At 44.7% G+C, this 20,004-nt stretch overlaps 1 protein-coding gene across 4 annotated transcripts in view; it reads right to left on the bottom strand.

Moving 5' to 3' along the window:
• Positions 1-20,004, bottom strand: part of LOC132403786 (cadherin EGF LAG seven-pass G-type receptor 1-like) — a 368,758-nt gene that overhangs the window by 162,030 nt on the left and 186,724 nt on the right. For all 4 annotated transcript variants that reach the window (XM_059987470.1, XM_059987471.1, XM_059987472.1 and 1 more), the window contains one exon: positions 19,321-19,959. In XM_059987470.1, coding sequence (XP_059843453.1) covers positions 19,321-19,959 — 639 coding nt within the window. The remainder of the gene's footprint in view (positions 1-19,320; positions 19,960-20,004) is intronic.

Below are 20,004 nucleotides of genomic sequence, written 5' to 3'. Positions count from 1 at the left end.
TGCCTTACTGTACCAGTGGCCTGGGTTCACTTCCCGCTGCAGTCTGTAGGGAGTCTGTGTGTTCTCCCTGTGATTGCACGGTTTCCTCCAGGCACTCCAGCTTCCTCCCACAGTCCAAAGGTGTACTGATTGGGAGGTTGACTGGTTATTGTAAATTGTCCTGTGATTAGGGTTGAACTGGGGTGTTACTGGGCTGAACCAGAAGGGCCTATTTTGTGTTGTATCTCAATTAATAAACAGACAGATAAATAAATAAATCTTCATGATGTCATGAAAATTTCACTGTGTGCCATTTACCATGAAAAAAAATATAAAGAGCTTCACGTTGGAAGTAAAATTAGTTATCTTGGATAAACATTAATCACGTCACTTAAATAAGTTTTCAGTTTCCCTCTGGGTGCCCTTAGCAGATAAATGTAAAGAAAACCACAGCACCCATTGCGCTGCCTGTTAAAAGCTGATTCCAGTCAATGTGACCAGCAGAGCTTAAGAGTTAAAATGTTTGGCCTTGAATTTTTAGTGCCAAATTGGCTGCATTTTATTTTGATGATCTGCCTTCTCAACACTGCTTGTTTCTAAGCAATGAATTGTTATTACTGTACATGCACTCCATTCAACAGCATGTTGCACAGATAACAGAAGTAGTGACCTAATAATATCTGACAAAAAAAGCAAAATCACATCAAAATTTTCCATGACATTTACAAATTCTACAGATGAATTTACCATTTTCACGAGAGCAGAAGCAATACATATTTTGAGATACTATGTACACAAAGAATCAATTCTCCAAAGCCACAAGGGAATTTTTGTGCCCCTACAAACATAATATAATGATTATGAATATCCAAATGAATGCGCTTCAATGGGGCCTCAAGCACAAGAACTTTTTGATTGTTTCTCCCATTATGGCTATGAAATATCTCAATGGTATGATAATTGAACAGCAAATTAATTCAAGCACTGTAAGGAGACTCAACATAACTAGGCAACATTACAGGACCATTGAACACAAAGAAGATTTAAGTGAATTAACAGTATCACAAACCAGGTATGAATTCAAATTCTGAATGTGTAAGGAAGCATCATGCAGACCAGCATCACATTTGATGGGGGAGAGAGACTGGGAATGAAGACCAGCAACAATGTGTGGAGCAGCAGCGAAACAGGGTGGGACTAAAAGGCAGGCAGGCAGATCAGCAATGCTGTGACCGGGGGACGCAGTGGGCAGTAAAGTGGTGTGGTTGTCTCAGGATTTCCTTCACTACCTGCAGATCCCCCCAACTGACAAAGACACCTAGAGAGCCCAGCTGCCTGCTGACCCAGGACAATGTGGTTCAAGCACCTCTGCCAAACTCCGTAAGGAACACTGCACTGGAAATGATGTCATCCCATTGGATCCACACTCCTTGCCATTGGCATAGTGTGACTGACTAGCACCAAAGTGTCCAGATGAATTTCAAGAACTGGAAATAGTCACGACACATGCCGGTGATATTAACCTGATTCTGATGCTGATGCTGCAGTATTGTCAAGAGGGTAGATGATAAAGTGGTGCTGAGAGGAGAGCTTGAAACAGGAATGTCATGGCTAACAAATCAAACTAACTGGGATGTCCTTTTCTGAGGTGCCTTGCCATGTAGAGCCTGAGAAACCAAGAATTGATCATTATTACTATGGTGAACAAATCACATCTGTCTAGAAATGTTTGAAGACTGGAAATAATTTCAGGAGTGATTTATGTTCTAGCGTAAGTGTAGTGGTATGGCTTTTGTTTAGTAAATAGCTGATTTAATATCAGCTGAGAACAGCTCTTCAGAGTCAGGTTCATTTGAACGGATGGCAGAGACATCAGGTAAATGTTCTTTCCACCAGTCAGTTAATGTTGAAGATAACTTGTTTCCACAACAGTAACAGTGCTGTAGGTGACATTTTATTCCTTTGCAGATGACACACAGGTCACCACAACATCCTAAACAAACACATATGCACATGCCCCATTCCCTTATTCACCAGCCATTTTCACCCATTCTAAATCTTAAAACTCAACGTCTCCCTCAGCACCCTTTACTCCCCCTTCCCCTCACAGACTTCCACTTTTCTCACTGTCACATCCTTCTACCCAGAGATTTCCTGACTGTTGACCAACCTTGCTCTCCAGTACAACCAACTGCACTGCACAGGGCCCCAACTCAGCACGAAATTCCTCAGAAGCCTCCACCTGTCCACCCAATGTTATCTGAAGATTGCAGCATGTGAGCAGATGACAAACTACAGAGCTCGAGTCCTGGATGCTGCTTTGCTGCCAGCACCCCAGCGAGGGCACACTTGCCTTGAAGTCAGATTCAGCAGATTAAACCTCAGGATGATGTGATTGTCCTATGAGAAGATTTGGGGACAGTGCTATCAAATCAACCTAGAAAAATGAGGAATGACTTACCTAAAATTCTGAGAAAGATCAGTCTGCTAAGTTATGTTTCCTTTGGCTAGAAAGGATGAATGCTAGTGTCATGAGCCTCTGCAACGTGCCGTAGAGAATTGGGCTTCTGAGTCCCTGGTGTCTTAACCAGAGTTGTCTTAACAAGTGTCATCTGTTAACCTGTTGTCTTAACAAGAGTCGTCAAGCTTGTGCTTTCTGTTTAATCTCGTCAAGTTAATTGTGACTGGAATGGGTTTTCCACATTCTAAGATTATTTAATTTGGACTCTCAATTAGTGCTATTCAGAGTCTTTGTGTGGAGGTTGATTTGTCTCATGGTGTTGCTCAGTTGTGCTGCCAATGCTCTGTTGGTATTCCTATCTGTAGCCTCTTGTTTCCATCTGAACGTGAGAATCTGCCGTTCCTCCACACCTGGGTTCAGTCCTGTCAGTGACTACCATGACAGAGGGTTTGGGTCCAAGGCCATGGTGTTAAAATAGGGAATTATTGGCAATTTAGGACTGAGGAAAGATTCCTTTCCCAGAAGGTTGTTAAGTTTTGGAATCTCAAAGGTCCATAACCATTCAATCTGGAAGGATGTTTCAGTGTTTGGATGGATATCGGAGTTGTTTGGGAAAAGTAATGAGATAAAGGATCCTCACAAAATTTAAGGGAGAGGGATCAGTACTTAGGGACGACCCTTGCTCTTTTGAAGTAGTAGACACCCAATTAAATACTGACTGTCCCAAACATACTGTATATAAGTATAGAAAAAGATTCAGCCTTTCATAATAATCACAACAACCTTTTGAAGCAAATTCACTTCCAGAAAGTAGGAAATGTGACAATTATTTATGTGAGTCCTGTGGTAAACTATGTGTATACCTGTCTGGACACGCCCCTCTGCTGACTGCTCCTCTGGCTCCTCCCACAAACCCCTGTATAAAGGGGATTGGAGGCACTGTTCCTCCCTCAGTCTCCAAAATGTTGTGGTCACTTCTGCTGCTAATAAAAGCCTATCATTCGCCTCCCGTCTCCGAGAGTTACTGAAGGTGCATCAATTTTATTAGCAGCAATTTTCAAACATGGAGAGCATTTTACGACCTGACAGATTGGATATTGATCCTCAATCACCGGAAGCCAGCATCGCTTTTGAACTCTGGCTTGCATGCTTCCAATCGTACCTGGAAGAGATTCATGAGACCGAGCCTGCAACGATGCACAAAATTCTCCTCTCCAGGGTCAGTCCGCAGGTCTACTCCCTGATCAGGGACCTGCCAACCTACCAAGGGGCACTGGACGCCCTCAAAAGACAATACTTGCGGATGGTGAGCACCATCTACGCAAGACATCGCTTAGTGACATGTTGGTAGCGGGCTGGAGAGTCGAGCGCTGAGTTTGTCCGGGACCTTCAGACACTCGTGCGGGTCTGCGACGGCAGGAGACTGACGTGGAACAGCATACAGAGCTCCTGGTACGAGACGCCTTCGTTACGGGGATCAGGTCAGCGTACGTGCGCCAGCGGCTGCTGGAACATGCCGATCTTACGTTACATTCGGTGATCAAGCTGGCAGACATGCTGGAGGCTGCTCTGCACAACGCTGATGCTCTCCAGGCGCGTGATCTCCCACCGGCCCCGTGGACGCTGAAGACCCCACAACCTGCCAGTGACTCGACCTCGGCTGCTACCAGTCACAAGTCCACGCAGTGTTACTTCTGCGGACCCAAAAAGCACCCCCGAAAATGTTACCCGGCCCGAGAAGCTACCTGCTCCTGCTGCGGAAAGAAGGGCCATTTCGCCAAGGTCTGTAAGTCCAAACCACGAGCAGGGTCAAGCAGCACCACGTGCAAGGCATGGGGGGTCTCCATCTTGGTCACTGCCATCTTGCCTGCCCGCCGTGTGCGAGGCATGGGGGCGGCCATCTTTGTCGGCGCAACCTCGCCCCGCCTCCGACCCATGGGTGCTTACCGGGCACCTAGATGGCGATGCAACTCTGGCCTCCGTGACCCTCGACCAAAGTGCTCCACACCAGCTCGCAAGGTCAATGATGGACATCCTCGTGGAGGGGCACAGGACTAGCTGCCTGTTTGACATGGGCAGCACTGAGAGTTTTATTCACCCAGACACAGTGCAACGCTGCAGACTCATGACACAGCCGGTAAGCCAGAGGGTCACCATGGCTTCTGGATCACATTCCACAGACATCCGGGGGGGTTGTGTAGCGACATTGGTGGTGCAGGGCACAGAATATCATAACTTTGTATTACTGGTCATGCCTCAACTGTGTGCCCCTGTGCTATTGGGGCTGGACTTCCAGAGCCACCTGAAAAGTGTGACAATGGAGTATGACGGGCCCCTCCCACCAATCACTGTCAGAAATCCTGTTTTGTGGGATTTCGTCATATACCCCGCTACTGAGCATACAGACACACTGACCCGCACATCCTACCCAACACCATGCCAACGGCCGCACTACTGACACCACTTGCAGCCTCTCCACCCTCAAGATCCCTCCCCAACCGCTGTTCTCCAACCTGATCCCCAACTGTACACCCGTGGCAACTAAAAGCAGGAGGTACAGCACGGGGGACAGGGCCTTCATTATGTTGGAGATGCTGCGGCTGCTCAGGGAGGGGATCATTAAACCAAGCACAAGTCCTTGGAGGGCCCAGGTGGTCGTTGTTTGGACCGGGCAGAAAAATAGGATGGTCGTGGACTATAGCCAGACCATCAATAGGTTCACGCAGCTTGACGTGTACCCCCTACCCCGCATCGCGGATATGGTCAACCAGATAGCTCAATACAAGGTGTACTCGATCATAGATCTGAAATCTGCTTATCACCAGCTCCCCATCTGCCCAGAGGACCGCCCTTACACCGCCTTTGAGGCGGGCGGCAGGCTCTATCACTTCCTGCACGTCCCTTTCGGTGTCATAAATGGTGTCTCTGTCTTCCAGAGGGAAATGGACCGGATGGTGGACCAGTGCCAACTGAAGGCCACATTCCCATATCTGGAAAACATCACCATCTGTGGTCACGACTTGCAGGATCACGACACCAACCTCCAATGATTTTTTCAAGCGGCCAAAGCTCTTAACCTCACCTATAACAGGGACAAGTGTGTGTTCAGAACCACCCGACTTGCTATCCTTGGGTATGTCGTGGAGAACGGGGTCATTGGCCCTGACCCCGACCATATGCGCCCCCTGTTAGAACTCCCTCTTCCCACCGCCCTCAGAGCCCTCAAACGGCGCCTGGGCTTCTTTTCCTATTACACCCAATGGGTCCCTCAATTCGCAGACAAGGCCCGCCCCCTGGTCAAGTCCACTGCATTTCCCCTTTCAGCCGCATTAAAGGGGACATTGTCAAAGCAACAATGCATGCGGTGGACGAGACCATTCCCTTCCAAGTAGAGAGTGACGCCTCTGACTTCGCGCTGGCTGCTACCCTCAATCATGTAGGAAGGCCGGTAGCATTCTTCTCTCGTACCCTTCAGGGCCCTGAAATTCGGCACTCCGCGGTGGAGAAAGAAGTCCAGGCCATAGTGGAAGCTATTAGGCACAGGAGGCACTATCTCGCCGGCAAAAGGTTCACCTTGCTGACCGACCAGCGCTCAGTTGCGTTCATGTTCAGCAACCAACAGCGGGGCAAAATCAAAAATGATAAAATTTTGAGGTGGACAATAGAACTCTCCACCTAAAACTATGATATCCTGTACCGGCCTGGCAGACTCAATGAGCCCCCTGATGTCATCACGGGGGGCGTGTGCTAGCACGCAGCTCGACCGGCTGTACGCCCTCCATGCAGATCTTTGCCACCTGGGGGTCACCTAACTTTACCATTTCGTGAAAGTCCAGAACCTGCCTTACTCCCTTGAGGACATCAGGACGATGACGAGGGACTGTCAAGTCTGCGCTGAGTGCAAACCTCACTTCTACCATCCTGAAAAGGCACAACTTATCAAGGCCACCCGCCCCTCTGAGCGACTGAGTGTTGACTTTAAGGGCCCCCTTCCCTCCACTGACCATAATGTCTACTTTCTCAACATAATCAACGAGTACTCCTGGTTCCCCTTTGCCATCCCCTGTCCCGATACCACTCCCATGTCCGTCATAAAAGCCCTGCGCCAGCTCTTCACTCTGTTCGGATATCCCTGCTATATCCACAGTGATAGAGGGTCCGCGTTTATGAGTGACAAGCTGCCCCAGTACCTGCTGGCTAGGGGCATTGCTACTAGTAGGACCACGAGCTATAATCCCTGGGGAAATGGACAGGTGGAGAGGGAGAACGTCACTGTGTGGAAGGCCACACTCTTAGCCCTTAGGTCAAAGGGATTGCCGGTCTCTCGCTGGCAGGAGGTTCTCCCCGAGGCACTCCACTCCATCCGCTCCCTGTTATGCACGTCCACCAATGCCACCCCTCATGAGCGACTCTTTTCTTTTCCCAGGAAGTCTGCCACTGGGACCACCCTACCGGCTTGGCTGACGTCCCCAGAGCCAGTGCTGCTCCGAAAACATGCGAGGAGCAATAAATACTCCCCGATGGTTGAGAGGGTTCACCTACTTCATGTGAACCCCGAGTATGCCTACGTGGACTTATCTGATGGGTGGGAGGACACTGTCTCTGACCTGGCGCCCGCAGGAGTACCAGACCCCTACTCTGAACACTCCACGGTGACTATGAACCCCTTACCCACCGATGTGTATACCCATGAGATACCGCGCACACCAAGCCCTACACAGACTCTTCATGACACTCCCATACCGGGCGCCTCGCACATGCATCAGGGATTACTGACACCTAATGGGCTGGCACCTCCAGTTAGGCCGGAGCCAGCACAACCACCGTCACCAGTGCAATCACTACCGGTGCTACGTAGATCGCAGCAACAGACTCGACCACCTGATAGACTTAACCTCTAAATATACTTGTAAGAAACTTCGCCCCATGGAGACTCTCTTTTAAAACAAAGGTGGGTGAATGTGGTAAACCATGTGTATACCTGTTTGGACACGTCCCTCTGCTGACTGCTCCTGTGGCTCCTCCCACAGTCCCCTGTATAAAGGCAATTAGAGGCACTGCTCCCCCCTCAGTCTACGAGATGTTGTGGTCACTTCTGCTGCTAATAAAAGCCTATCGTTCGCCCGCCTCCCGTCTCCGAGAGTTACTGATGGTGCATCAAGTCCTTTGTCCACTCATCTCTCCCCATTGATAACCTTCTTGGCACATATGCCTGCTAGCATAAGAAGTGCTACACCTGCTGTTTCAGCTCTTCCCACACCACAATTCAGAGTCCCAAACAGTCCTGGCATGTGAGGTGACACTTTGCTCATGAGTTTGCTGGGGACATCTGGCGCTCCCAGTGCAGCCTGCAGAACCAAATCCAATTAGAGGACCATTTTGTCCGTGCAAAAGGCAGGCTCTCCCAGTGGTCACCCATTTCAATCGACTTCCCATTCCCATTTTGACACATCTGTCTATGGCCTCTTCTACTGCCACGATGAGACCAAACTCGAGTTGAAGGAGCAACCCCTCATATTCAGTCTGGATAGTCTCCAATGTGATGGCACCAACATCGATTTCTTGAACTTATGGTAATTACCCCCTCCCTCCTCCCTTGTTTTCTATTCCCCATTCTAGTTACCCTCTACTGCCATCACCTCCCTCTGGTTATCCTCCTATATTCCTTTCTTCCATGGTCCACTGCCCTCTCCCATCAGATCCTTACTTCAGCCCTTTATTGCTCCCAACTATTACCTCCCAGTTTCCCCCCCAATCCACCCACTTTCCCCATCACCTGGCCTCACCTATCACCTTCCAGTGTGTACTCTTCCTCTCCTCCCAATTTATTTATTCAGGCTTCTGCCCCCTCCCAGAAGAAGGGTCTTGGCTAAAAATATTGACTGTTTATTACCTTCCATAGATGCTGACTGACTTGTTGAGTGCCTCCACCATTTTGTGTGTGCTATTCACAAGAATTCAAACATCTGTGGAATCTCATGTTTAAAATAGGACGATAGCCTATGCACAGCAAGATCTCATTAAAAACAATGACAAGAAAATCGACTTTAATAACATTGGTTGACAGCTTCCTATACCACCTTTAAAGATGTTCCCAACTCCAGTCACTGAATGTCATCCTAAATTATCCCCAGAAAAGCAACATTTGCCAAAATGATGGATTTAAGGATATATTATTTTTGTTGCAATGGCTTTAAGTGCACAAGCTTGCAGCAGGTTTTGCCCTGTGCCTACCGTCACTCTGCAGCTTACAGTTAGGAACGGTAGACTGACACAATAGCATAGTGGTTAGCGTAATGCTTTACAGTGTCAGCTATAAGATTTAATGCGTATTTAAGTTTGCGGATGACACCACTGTTGTTGGCTAAATGAAAGGTGGCGACGTATCAGCACATAGGAGGGCGAGTGAAAATCTGGCTGAATGGTGCCACAATAACAACCTCTTACCCAATGTCAGCAAAACCAAGGAGCTGATTTATTGACTACGGGAGGAGGAAAGCAGAAGTCCAAGAGCCAGTCCTCGTTGGGGCTTTGGAGGCGGAAAGGGACAACAACTTTAAATTTGTCAGCGTAATCATTTCAGAGGATTTGTCCTGGAAACAGAACTTAAGTGCCATTACAGAGAAGACACAGCAGCGCCTCTACTTACACAGGCGTCATCTAAAACTTCGACAAGCTTCTATAGGTGCACAGTGGAGAGTATACTGACTGGTTGCAACACAGTCTAATATGGAAACCCCAACCTCGTTAAAAGGAAAATTCCACAAAACGTAGTGGATACAGCCCAGTCCATCACAGGTAAAACTGTCCCCACCACTGATCATATTGACTCGGAGCACTGTCGCAGGAAAGCAGCATCCATTATCAAGGACTGCCACCATCCAGGCCCTGCTCTCTTCTCACTGCTGCTATCAGGAAGGTGGTGCAGAAGCCTCAGGACCCACACCACAGGTTCAGGAACAGTTATCACCCCTCAGCCATCAGGCTCTTGGAACCAGAGGGGATAACTTCATTCACTCCAACAGTGAACTGTTCCAAAACCTATGGACTCACTTTCAAGGCTCTACAACTTACGTTCTCAATATTATTTATTTATTATTTTGTGTTTTATTTGTATTTGCACAATTTGTTGTCTTTTGCACATTGATTTTTGTTCTTCATTCATTCTATCTTCTTCCTTTGTATTTACGGTGAATGCCCACAAGTAAATGAATCTCAGGGTAGCATATGGTGGCATATACATGCTTTGATAATAAATTTACTTTAAAGATTGGGGTTTCATTTCCACTGCTGTCCGTAAGAAGTTTGTACATTCTCCCCATGACCGCATGCACGGGTTTCCACCAGAAGCATCTGTTTTCTGAGAGAAAAGATGTATGAGTTAGGGTTAGTAAGCTGTGGGCTTGCTATCTTGGTACTGGAAGCATGATGACATTGCAGGCTTCCCGCAGCACATCTCAGACTGTCTTGGTCATGAATCAGCAACATATTTGTTCAGATTAGTCATTTGTTTATTTTTATTGAGATTCAGCGCAAAATAGGTCCTTCCAGCACTACGAGCCACACCACTCAGCAATCTCCTGATTCAATTCTAGCCTACTTATAATGACCAATTAACCTACCAGCTGGTGCATCTTTGGACTGTGGGAGGAAACCGGAAAACCTGGAGGAAAGCCATGCATTCACGCGGAGAATGTACAAAATTCTTTACAGGCAGCCACAGGAATTGAACCCGGGTTGCCTGTACTGTAAGGCGTCGTGCTAACCACTATGCTACCGTGCCCCAATCACCTTTGTGTGTTACTGATTGACGGCAACATATTGCCCAAGATATCAGGAATAACTCATCTGCCCTTTCTCAAAACAATACCACGAGATTATCAGATTATAGAGCACCTACAGCACCAGTCTCCATCGTGTCCATGTCAGCTCTCTACACATGTGACAAATAAAGCTAATCTTTTTCTTTATAAAAAGCTACTGACCCAAGGTGTGAGGAACTTGCTGATAGTCCAGTGCAAATCCACCTAGTCCAAAAAAATTCCCACACAACAGAAATCTTCAGGTCAGACACACACTAAACAAAAGCCCTATTGAGCAGTGAATATTCAGTGAGAAAACTCCAGTGATTTTTTTTCAGTTTGTGACATGGAATTTTTAAGAATGTCCTTTCAAAAAACCAGTGGTTGAAAAGACAAGTGAGGACACTGCTTTATGTTCATAACCATTCCTTTTAGTTTTGCTAAAAATAGCAAACAAGAGGAAAATCTACCAGCTGGTATTTTCCTCCTGTAATCAACCTGCAAGTCCAATTGGAACTGGAGCAGCAGGAAAAATCTCAGCAGATGAATTAGCTGAATAAACATCATGGACAATACAGGTCATATGTGTCAATTCTGATGGGAGAATGGCTTACACACCAAAAACCAGTCAACATTAACAGTGGCAATGTGATACATAGCCCTGTTGATATTGTGTGTGATTACTGATGCAGTCTGGTGGAGGCTGGGGATTATTGGGAGAAGGACAGAGAATGAGATGGATTAGTGGAAAGGGGAAAAAGGAGAAACAGTTGGCAAGATCACCTATGCCTGAATCTGTGACTATTAATGTTTGAATGGAGCAAGACCTTACCTAGTTGAAATCAGAGGGCTGTGTTATCTGCTGCCTAACCCATCACCACACACAACTAACTACCACTAGTCAAAAAGGAGTCTTGCGCAGGCCTCTGCCTCACCCGCTGGTGGAGTTATGTCTCTATCAAAGGAGGTGTGAGGCGTCCTTCTCTCCACTGGCCTGTAGATTATGCTTGGGCAAAGTGTAGCACCTGCTTAGTCCCCGATTAGGGTCAAGTGAAGTCATGGGAGTAGGTGGCTGGGGTCACTGTCTTGTAAAGACACTGCCTGGATGAAGGCAATGGAAAACTTCTTCAGCAGAAAAATTTGCCAAGAGCAATCACTGGTCATGAGACCATGACCGTCTATGTCATATGACATGGCACATAATAATGATGAATGAGATAGGTGCTAAGGGTGTTTCCCCTTGTGTAAGGATCTGGAACACAAAGACAGTTTCAGACTATGAGGTAACTCAGAGAGGAGAGGAGGAATTTCTTCTCGCAGAGTCACAAAACATCAGAATTCTCTGCTCAAAAGAGCTGTGGCAGCGGTATCGTTGATGGAGATCTGAACAAGTAAGCCTAGATGTATGTGAGAGTGTTATAAAGTGGTGGAATAGGCTCAAAGGAGGACTGATCTAAACCCATTTCTTATCTTTCAATGTTATGCTTTCAATTATGTTGCAATGTTATGCCACGGCTATGGAGAGAGGAAAGACAGAGTTAATTTTAGAGTTGATGACCTCTCATTATAAACTGTTTATCTGGAAAATAGTATGGTGTTCCTGGTTGCAAGATGAGATGCTGCTCCTTGAGCTTCCATTGGGTTTTGTTGGAACAGCAAAAGAAGTCAATGACAGAGAAGTCTGAATGGAAGAGCACCTTTGTATATTGAATGGAAACTTTCAGCAAATGTTATTAAATCCCTAAATTGCTTTCTCCTTTGCTGAGGAGACTGTATTCTGATCATCAAAAGCAATATAAATTTGAAGTATTTTGGCCCCTGTACGTTGCAACAGGAAGAGGTGAAAGGGCAGGTATTGCTCCCACAGGAGGAGGGATGAGAAAAAAAAATTGCAGGATATGGAAATGAAAGTGAAGAGCTTATGAGCTACCGTGGAGGGGAAGCCATGATTAGGGAGAAAGGAGTCTCAGAAAAATTGATATGGAATGTAACTGAGGCCAATTTTTTATCTCTACATTTTAACATGGCCATGTCCTAGATAAAGAATCAGCTTCCAGTTTTGACCATTTGTCTAGTTCAGCACAAACTGTCTAAGTCTCACTTTGATATCTTCATCATTGACCTACCATGAACTTGACCCTTCTGATTGTCTCCTGTTCAGGTTGATCTCAGCTGCAGAAGAAATCAGGGAAGTTCCAAAAGGTAATGTTATATCTATTGTTTCGTCCAATCATCAAGCACTCAAAACTATCTTCCTTTGGCAAAAACACACATGGGGACAGATCAACTATCATCACTTGGAGGTATCAGAAATAATTGGTTTATGAAAACATCAGCATGAAGGAAGAATTAAATAATTACTGAACACAGGAAGGAGAGTAGCTGAAAGTAGAGCAGGTGAGAATGGAAAGATTACTCTGATATTCTACTCTGGCATCATGAAGGGAGAAATTAACAAATAGATGACAAATTACCAACTGACATTTCTTTCCTTTCCAACAGTAAATCTGGACAATGCAAAACTCATTTCGTTTTAGGAGCATTGTTGCAAGTTTGCTTTGCTGCTTTATTCATTTAAAACATGAAAAATGTTATTTAAAAGCTGCTTGGAAATGATCACTATTGAACATCCAGAATCTTCTATCAAAACAAAAATCACCTGAACAAGTCCATCTACAGCTACAAATAATCAGACTAATGGAAACAAATGCATCTTCAATATACCCAAAGATGCAAAGGACACCAATATTTACTTATTCTATTGATTTTATTGAGATACAGCACAGAATGGGCCTTTCCAGCCTTGCAAGCCACACCGCCCAGCAACCCCTGATCTAACTCTAGTTTTGAGGAGATTACACATAGGATAGATAAAGGGGATGCAGTGGATGTTCTATATTTGGACCTTCAGAAGGCCTTTAACAAGTTAAGAGCCCATGGTATCAAAAGTAAAGTACTGGCATGGTTACAGCATTGCTGATTGGTAGAAGGCAACAAGTGGGAAGAAAAGGATCCTTCTCTGGTTGTCTGCCAGTGACTAGTGGTGTTTAGCAGGTTGTGGGTCGGTGTTGGGACCACATCTTTTTACATTGTATATAAATGAAATAGATGATGGAATAGATGGCTTTGTTGCCAAGCTTGCAGTTGATATGAAGATTGGTGGAGGGGTAGGTGGTGTTGAGGAAACAGGTAGGCTGCAGAAGGACTTAGGCAGATTAGGAGAATGGGCAAGAGAGTGCCAAATGAAATACAATATTGGAAAATGCATGGTCACACACTTTGGTAGTAGAAATAAATGTGCAGACTATTTTCTAAGCGGGGAGAAAATACAAAAATCAGAGATGCAAAAGGACTTGGGAGTCCTTGTGCAGAACATCCTAAAGAATGGTTATCAAGGAAAACAACTGTAAAATTAGCATTCATTTCAAGAGGTCTAGAATACCAGAGCAGGGATGTGATGCTGAGGCTTTATAAGGTACTGGTGAGGCCTCACCTTGAGTATTGTGAACAGTTTTGGGCTCCTCATCTAAGAAAAGATGTGTCATTGGAGAGGTTTCAGAGGAGGTTCACAAGGATGATTCCAGGAATGAAAGGGATATCATACAAGGAATGTTTGATAGCTATGGGTTTGTACTTGCTGGAATTTAGAAAGACGTGGGGGGATCTCATTGAAATCTTTCGAATGCTAAAAGGCCGAGACAGAGTAGATGTGGAAAGGATGTTTCCCATGGTGGGAGAGACTAGGACAAGACTGCACAGCCTCAGGATAGAGAGGCATCCATTTAAACAAAGCTGCATAGAAACTTCTTTAGCCAGAGGGTGGTGAATTTGTGGAATCTATTACCACAGACAGCTATGGCGGCCAGGTCGTTGGGTGTATTTAAGGCAGAGCTTGATAGGACATGTCATCAAAGTTTATGGGGAGAAGGCCAGGGAGTGGGGCTAAGGAGGGAAAAAGGGATCAGCCATGATTGAATGGCAGAGCAGACTCGATGGGTCAAATGGCCTAACTCTGCTCTTATATCTTATGGTCTTAATCACAGGAAAATTTACAATGACCAGTTAACCTACCAACCAGTATGTCTTGGGCCTTTGGGAGGAAACCAGAGCACCAGGAGGAAACACCGGTTGCTGGTACTGTAAAGTGTTGTGTTAACCACTATGCCACAGTGCAAACACAAGAATTCCAGTCAAAGTCTAGTATTTGTCAGAAACTGTCAATGAAACTCCATGTAGGTGGCTATTTTTAATCAGCTCATGCCAAAAAGAAACCCAACTGTGCTTTGAAGGCTGTCTGAAGATTTCTACTTTGCAAAATCAAATAAAACATAGAGCCCTTAACAGGTACCTACCATTCTTGATTGTATTATGAGATAAGTACTTTCAGTAAGCTACACAAGTGCGAAGCTGTTAAACTTCAGGAATGTTAAACTGCGAGGAGCCATCCTTTGTTACCCACCATGGTAAAATACAAAGGCATAGTTGAAAAGAATCTCCTTTCTGAGACACTAGTTATTGGGAAATATATTTTACTCTCAAAGATGTAAACCGATCACAGCCTAGATGCAAACATTGGCAAATGAGATGAATAACAGCGATGGGGCGAAGTTTGCTGTGATATCTGGGCAACATTTGACAAAGTGTGGTGCCTACATGCCCTGGTAAAACTGAATCGGAAAATATTCCAGTGCCCAATTGAACTTGAAGCTCCTCAGCAAATGAAACAAGCTGCACTGCATTGTAGCAAAACTTGACAAAGTTCAGGTAAGGGCTGATGTGTGGTAAATAACATTCATGCCAGGTAATGACAATCACCAACTACTCCCCTCCATCTCCCTCCTCTTTTGTTTTCCCTTATCCCTGACTCCCCTTTACTCATTTCTCTTTTCCCTCCCTTGCCTAGCCCATTACCTTCACCTTCTTCCTTCTGGTTCCCTATTTCCTTCCCATTCCTTTTTCTCAGCCCCTTGCCCTCTTCCACCTCACTCACATCATTCTCTTTTTCCTCCTCCCCTACAGTCTTGCCTTCCTCTATCACCTGCTAGCTCATGCTTTTACCCCTACATTTTTATTCTGGCTTCTGCCCCTTTCTTTTCCAGTCCTGATGCGGGATCTAGGCCTGGATCATCAAGGGTTTATTTCCCTTTACAGATGCTGCCTGAGCTGCTGAGTTCCTTCAGCATTTCAGAGTGTTGTTGATCAGAGAATGGGACCAGTTACCTTTGACATTCTATAGTATTACCTTCGACAAGCCTCAAATACTCTTCTGACATTGGATGTCCCTTGGCCCACTGAGTGAAATCTGGCTCTCAGAACATTCTTATCAGTCTAATCCTCCCACATTTCTCTGCAACCTGTTCTCCTTCAGATACCCATCAACTCCTCACTCGCACTCTCACCGGCACACCAACCCCTCCACCCACCTTCATTCAGCACATTACATCTTTTACTAATATAAACATTTAGCCTGCAGTTTTCAAAATTCACACTTTCTTCATCGGCTCAGGTCCACAACATCGACCAAACTGGTCTACATTAGTACTGGTTCTATTCCAAGTGAGGTCATTTCTACGTGCTTGCTAAAGTTCTCTCGTTCTTTCTTGCTGATTTGACATTAAATGTACTTCTGAAACCTTTGATGTCCAACACAAAATTTTGCACGTGTCTGCTTCACTCACCACACCTGACTTTTCAGCCGAGACCATCAGTCTATAAAAGTGTTCCCTGCTCCCATATTTAATATTTTTGACATCTTTTCTTGAGCTCTCAAACATAAAATTATTTCTTTCCTTTAATCCTTCATAATTTTACATACCTATATGAAATCATTCCAAACTCCCCTCTCTTATAATAAAAATGGACTTTAAAAATGTATTATTTATAATTTGTAGTTCCTCATTTTAAATATCTTCATGAATCTGAAATGTTCCATGGCCCCTGTATCACTGCAAAGTGTGAACCTCAAACAACAACATTGCTCACTCCCAGTCCTCCTGCCTCCATGTCAAAGAAAGCACAATTATAATTCCTATGCTTCTTTGGTCTCACGTGCCTCTTTCAGGCCAATATTGATTCTATCTCGGGTAAATCCTGAAATGATTGAAGTGAGCTGTTCTTTAATACATCTCTCTCTTGTACACATTGATACAAAATACTTATTAGTAGTGTTCTGGTTAACTTCCTTCACCATCATCTGACTGGCCTTTCTTTCTTACTGATCTCCCCAGGCAAAAACCTATTTTAATCACAGGAAAGCAGCATCCATCGTCAAAGAACCTCACAGCTCAGGTCATGGTCTCTTCTCACTGCTGCCATCAGGAAGGTAATGGAGCTTCAGGACTCACACCACCAGGATCAGGAACAGTTATTACCCCTTAACCATCAGGCTCTTGAACCCAAGGCGATAACTTCACTCAACTTCACTTGCCCCTTCAGTAAACTGTTGCCACAAACTTTGGACTCACTTTCAAGGACTTTTGATCTCACGTTCTGGAAATTTATTGCTTATTTATTTATTATTTCTTTCTTTTTGTATTTGCAGTTTGTTCTTTTGCACTGGTTGAATGGCCAGTTGGTTCTATTATGGATATTGGATTTATTGAGTATGCCCACAAGAAAATGAATCGCAGGGTTGTATATGAGATATAATGTGCTTTGAAAATAAATTTACTTTAAACTTTATACTCTTTTTACAAATTTACTTATACGCTGCCTGATTAACAGCGTTAGCACATTCTCCTTGACATTCCATTGTCATATTTTCTTACACTTCTCAACAAGAAGTTCTGTACTTCCTCTTCAACATTCATTTGCTCTCAACTTACATTTACCTGTTCTCACATCCCCTATTTATCTTAAATGCTGCAAAAAGCATCTTGCACTTTCTTCCTTTCAGATTTCTGAAAGGGTTTCGACCACACCACAAGCCTATGATTTTGCCAATTGCTGGCAGAGGTCCTGAAATGTTTCCAGCCCTGTGATTTTATTAACTGGCATGGCACTGGATACAAAATGAGTCACAGTTCCCTGGATTAACACAGACAACCTGATATGATTGAACTTTGCAAAGACATTTTACAACACTTCCAGGAATTTAGGCCCTTGGCTCTGACCCATGCATGACAATGAGACATTTGTTGAACAATGTTTGAATTAGCATATCGAAAAGAAGTGTAAATAAATTCTCAAATAATGGAGTGGGACACTGGGTGGTAATTACAAACATGAGAAAATCTACAGATACTGGAAATCTACAACAGCACACACAAAATGCAGGGGGAACCCAGCAGGCCAGGCAGCATCTATAGAAAAGAGTAAACAGTTGATGTTTTGGGCCAAGATCCTGGGTGATAACACCTGTACCCAGGCTGAGCAAATATTCCATTCCTTTAATCCCAGCACCCAATAACTGAACTCAGCTGACTACAGTGCTACCAGCTCACAACAAAAGCCAAACTGAATGACCTTGCCACAATTAGACCTGATTTAGAACACTACATCCTTACAAGACAAAGGTCCAAACGTTGATTGTAAAGTGGACTTTCATGTACCACTAATCTGCCACTAGATCAACTGTATGAAAACATCAACCACAATGAATGACAAAAGACCACATCCTCACAGTTCAAAAATTTCCATTTGATTTCTCAGGATAGCAAGCATCACTCTACATTGCTGAGGTCAGTTGCAGCAATAACATTGGCTTTTAATTGGTTGAGGTGGGGGGAGGGGAGGGGGTATTGTGTGTTTTCTTCTCCTTATATGTGCGTGAGGTCTTTCACTTCTCTGGGATGGCAATTTATTGGTGCAGACAGAGGCACAAAATGTTGTCACGGCAGAGAGTGCCCATTCACCATTCTGGGGATGGGGCTTCCATTTCTAAATTTAATAGCACTTGAGGGTATCGTTAAGTTGGCTGCACACAAGTGTAAGGACTATGCTTTTTGTACTGCTGCAGTGCGTTTTCCAGAAAGGAAAGCAGATAATGCTGCGACCATAAGATAAAGGGACAGAATTAGGCCACTTGGCTCATTGAGTCTGCTCCACCATTTCACTATGGATTCTCAGCCCCAATCTCTTGCCTTCTTCCCGTATCCCTCCATGTCCTAACTAATTAAGAATCTATTATGCCTTATATATACCCAATGACTTAGCCCCTACAGCCGCCTGTGGCAACAATTTCCACAGCTTCACCACTCTCCAATTAAAGAAATTCCTCATCTCCATTCTAAATGGACGTCTCCCTATTCAGAGGTTGTGTCCTCTGGTCCTAGAAGTCCCCCACCATAGGAAACATCCTCTCCACATCCACTCTATCAAGGCCTTTCAACAGTCGATAGGTTTCACTGAGATCCCTCCTCATTCTTCTGAACTCCAGTGAGTACAGGCCCAGATCCATCAAACACTCCTTGTATGATAAGTCTTTTAATCCCAGAGTCATTTTTGGGAACCTCTTTTGAAAGCTCTCCATTGTCTGCACATCCTTTCTTAAAAAAGGGACCCAAAACTGCTCACAGCACTCCAAGTGAGGCTTCATCAGTGCCTTATAAAGCCTCAACATTACATCCTTGTTTTTCAGGCAATTTGTTTCAAACAATTCTTGATCATGATGACTGCTGCTAATTTTGTCCTGAACTGCAGATATTAATTATAATTCTGATTCTCATTCCTAGTCCCTCAGGACACATTATTGTTCTTTTACTTGTCCCACTGTCATTCCCTTTTGACTCACCTCAGTGTTAATTGTCATTTATACTCTCCTCAATCCACCCTTTCATCATCCTTCCCTTCTTGTTTCTCCTCAGTCATCCTTCTTGCAGCCTCAGTACCTGCTAAATACCCCTCCCAAATGTCCTCATTCCAGTGAAAGAACACCAACCAAAGGTTCTTTCTTCACAGATTCTGCCTGATCAGCTGGAAATTTCTAGCATGATCAGCATGAACTTTTCCTTCATTAGTGGCTTCCTGTTTTTGTGCACAGAGTACAAAGTACTTTTCATGTTAAAGCACAAGCTCCAAATCAGAATAAATCTTCAGTCTTAAAGAAAAAAGATTAAACTGAAATATTGAGATGCTTACCTGTATAATCTTCACTGCATTCACAATTATAGCCTCCTTCCCTGCTTCGGCACAGTCCATGATTACCACAGGGATTGGAATAGCACAGATCAATTTCTGTTTCACAATAATCCCCGGTGAATCCTGGAGGGCACCTGCATCGCAGCCCATTGATGGGATGAATAGGTCGAAATAAAACAGTGTCAGATGAAATGAACGGTGCTGAGCTGTCAAACTTCAGCACAGATACACACTTCATATAGTTTTCACAAGGCTCTCTCAGGCAGATATTGTCATCAAAGGGGAGGACCCGTTGGGTGGAGATGGTGGTCAGCAGCGTCCGGTTGAGGTAAATCTGCTCCTGCAGATCCTCTGAAGGAAAGTATTGGTTTCGAACCCCGCCAGGCAGCAGTGCAGAGAAACTTACATTCAGAATATTCGCGCTGACATCAGTGTCATTCTGAATGTTAAAAATAAAAATATCGTCTTTGGTTGTGGATAACACAGCAGCAACTCCTTCAACAAATAGAGACAGCAGTGGAGACAGAAACTTGTCCTGGGACATGTTTTCCAAACGTACGGTGATGCTATTTGTCAGCATGTCTTCAGTAATGATGGTCACTCTCAGAGTACAGAGTGCAGAAATAATGTGAATACCATCTGGAAGGGGAAAGAAAGAGGGAAACCATCAGTATCTGACACAAT

Source organism: Hypanus sabinus, chromosome 13 (assembly GCF_030144855.1).
Source record: "Hypanus sabinus isolate sHypSab1 chromosome 13, sHypSab1.hap1, whole genome shotgun sequence".
Lineage (NCBI taxonomy): Eukaryota > Metazoa > Chordata > Chondrichthyes > Myliobatiformes > Dasyatidae > Hypanus > Hypanus sabinus.
Note: the sequence above shows the minus strand (reverse complement) of the source record. Positions and strands in the feature narration are given on the sequence as shown.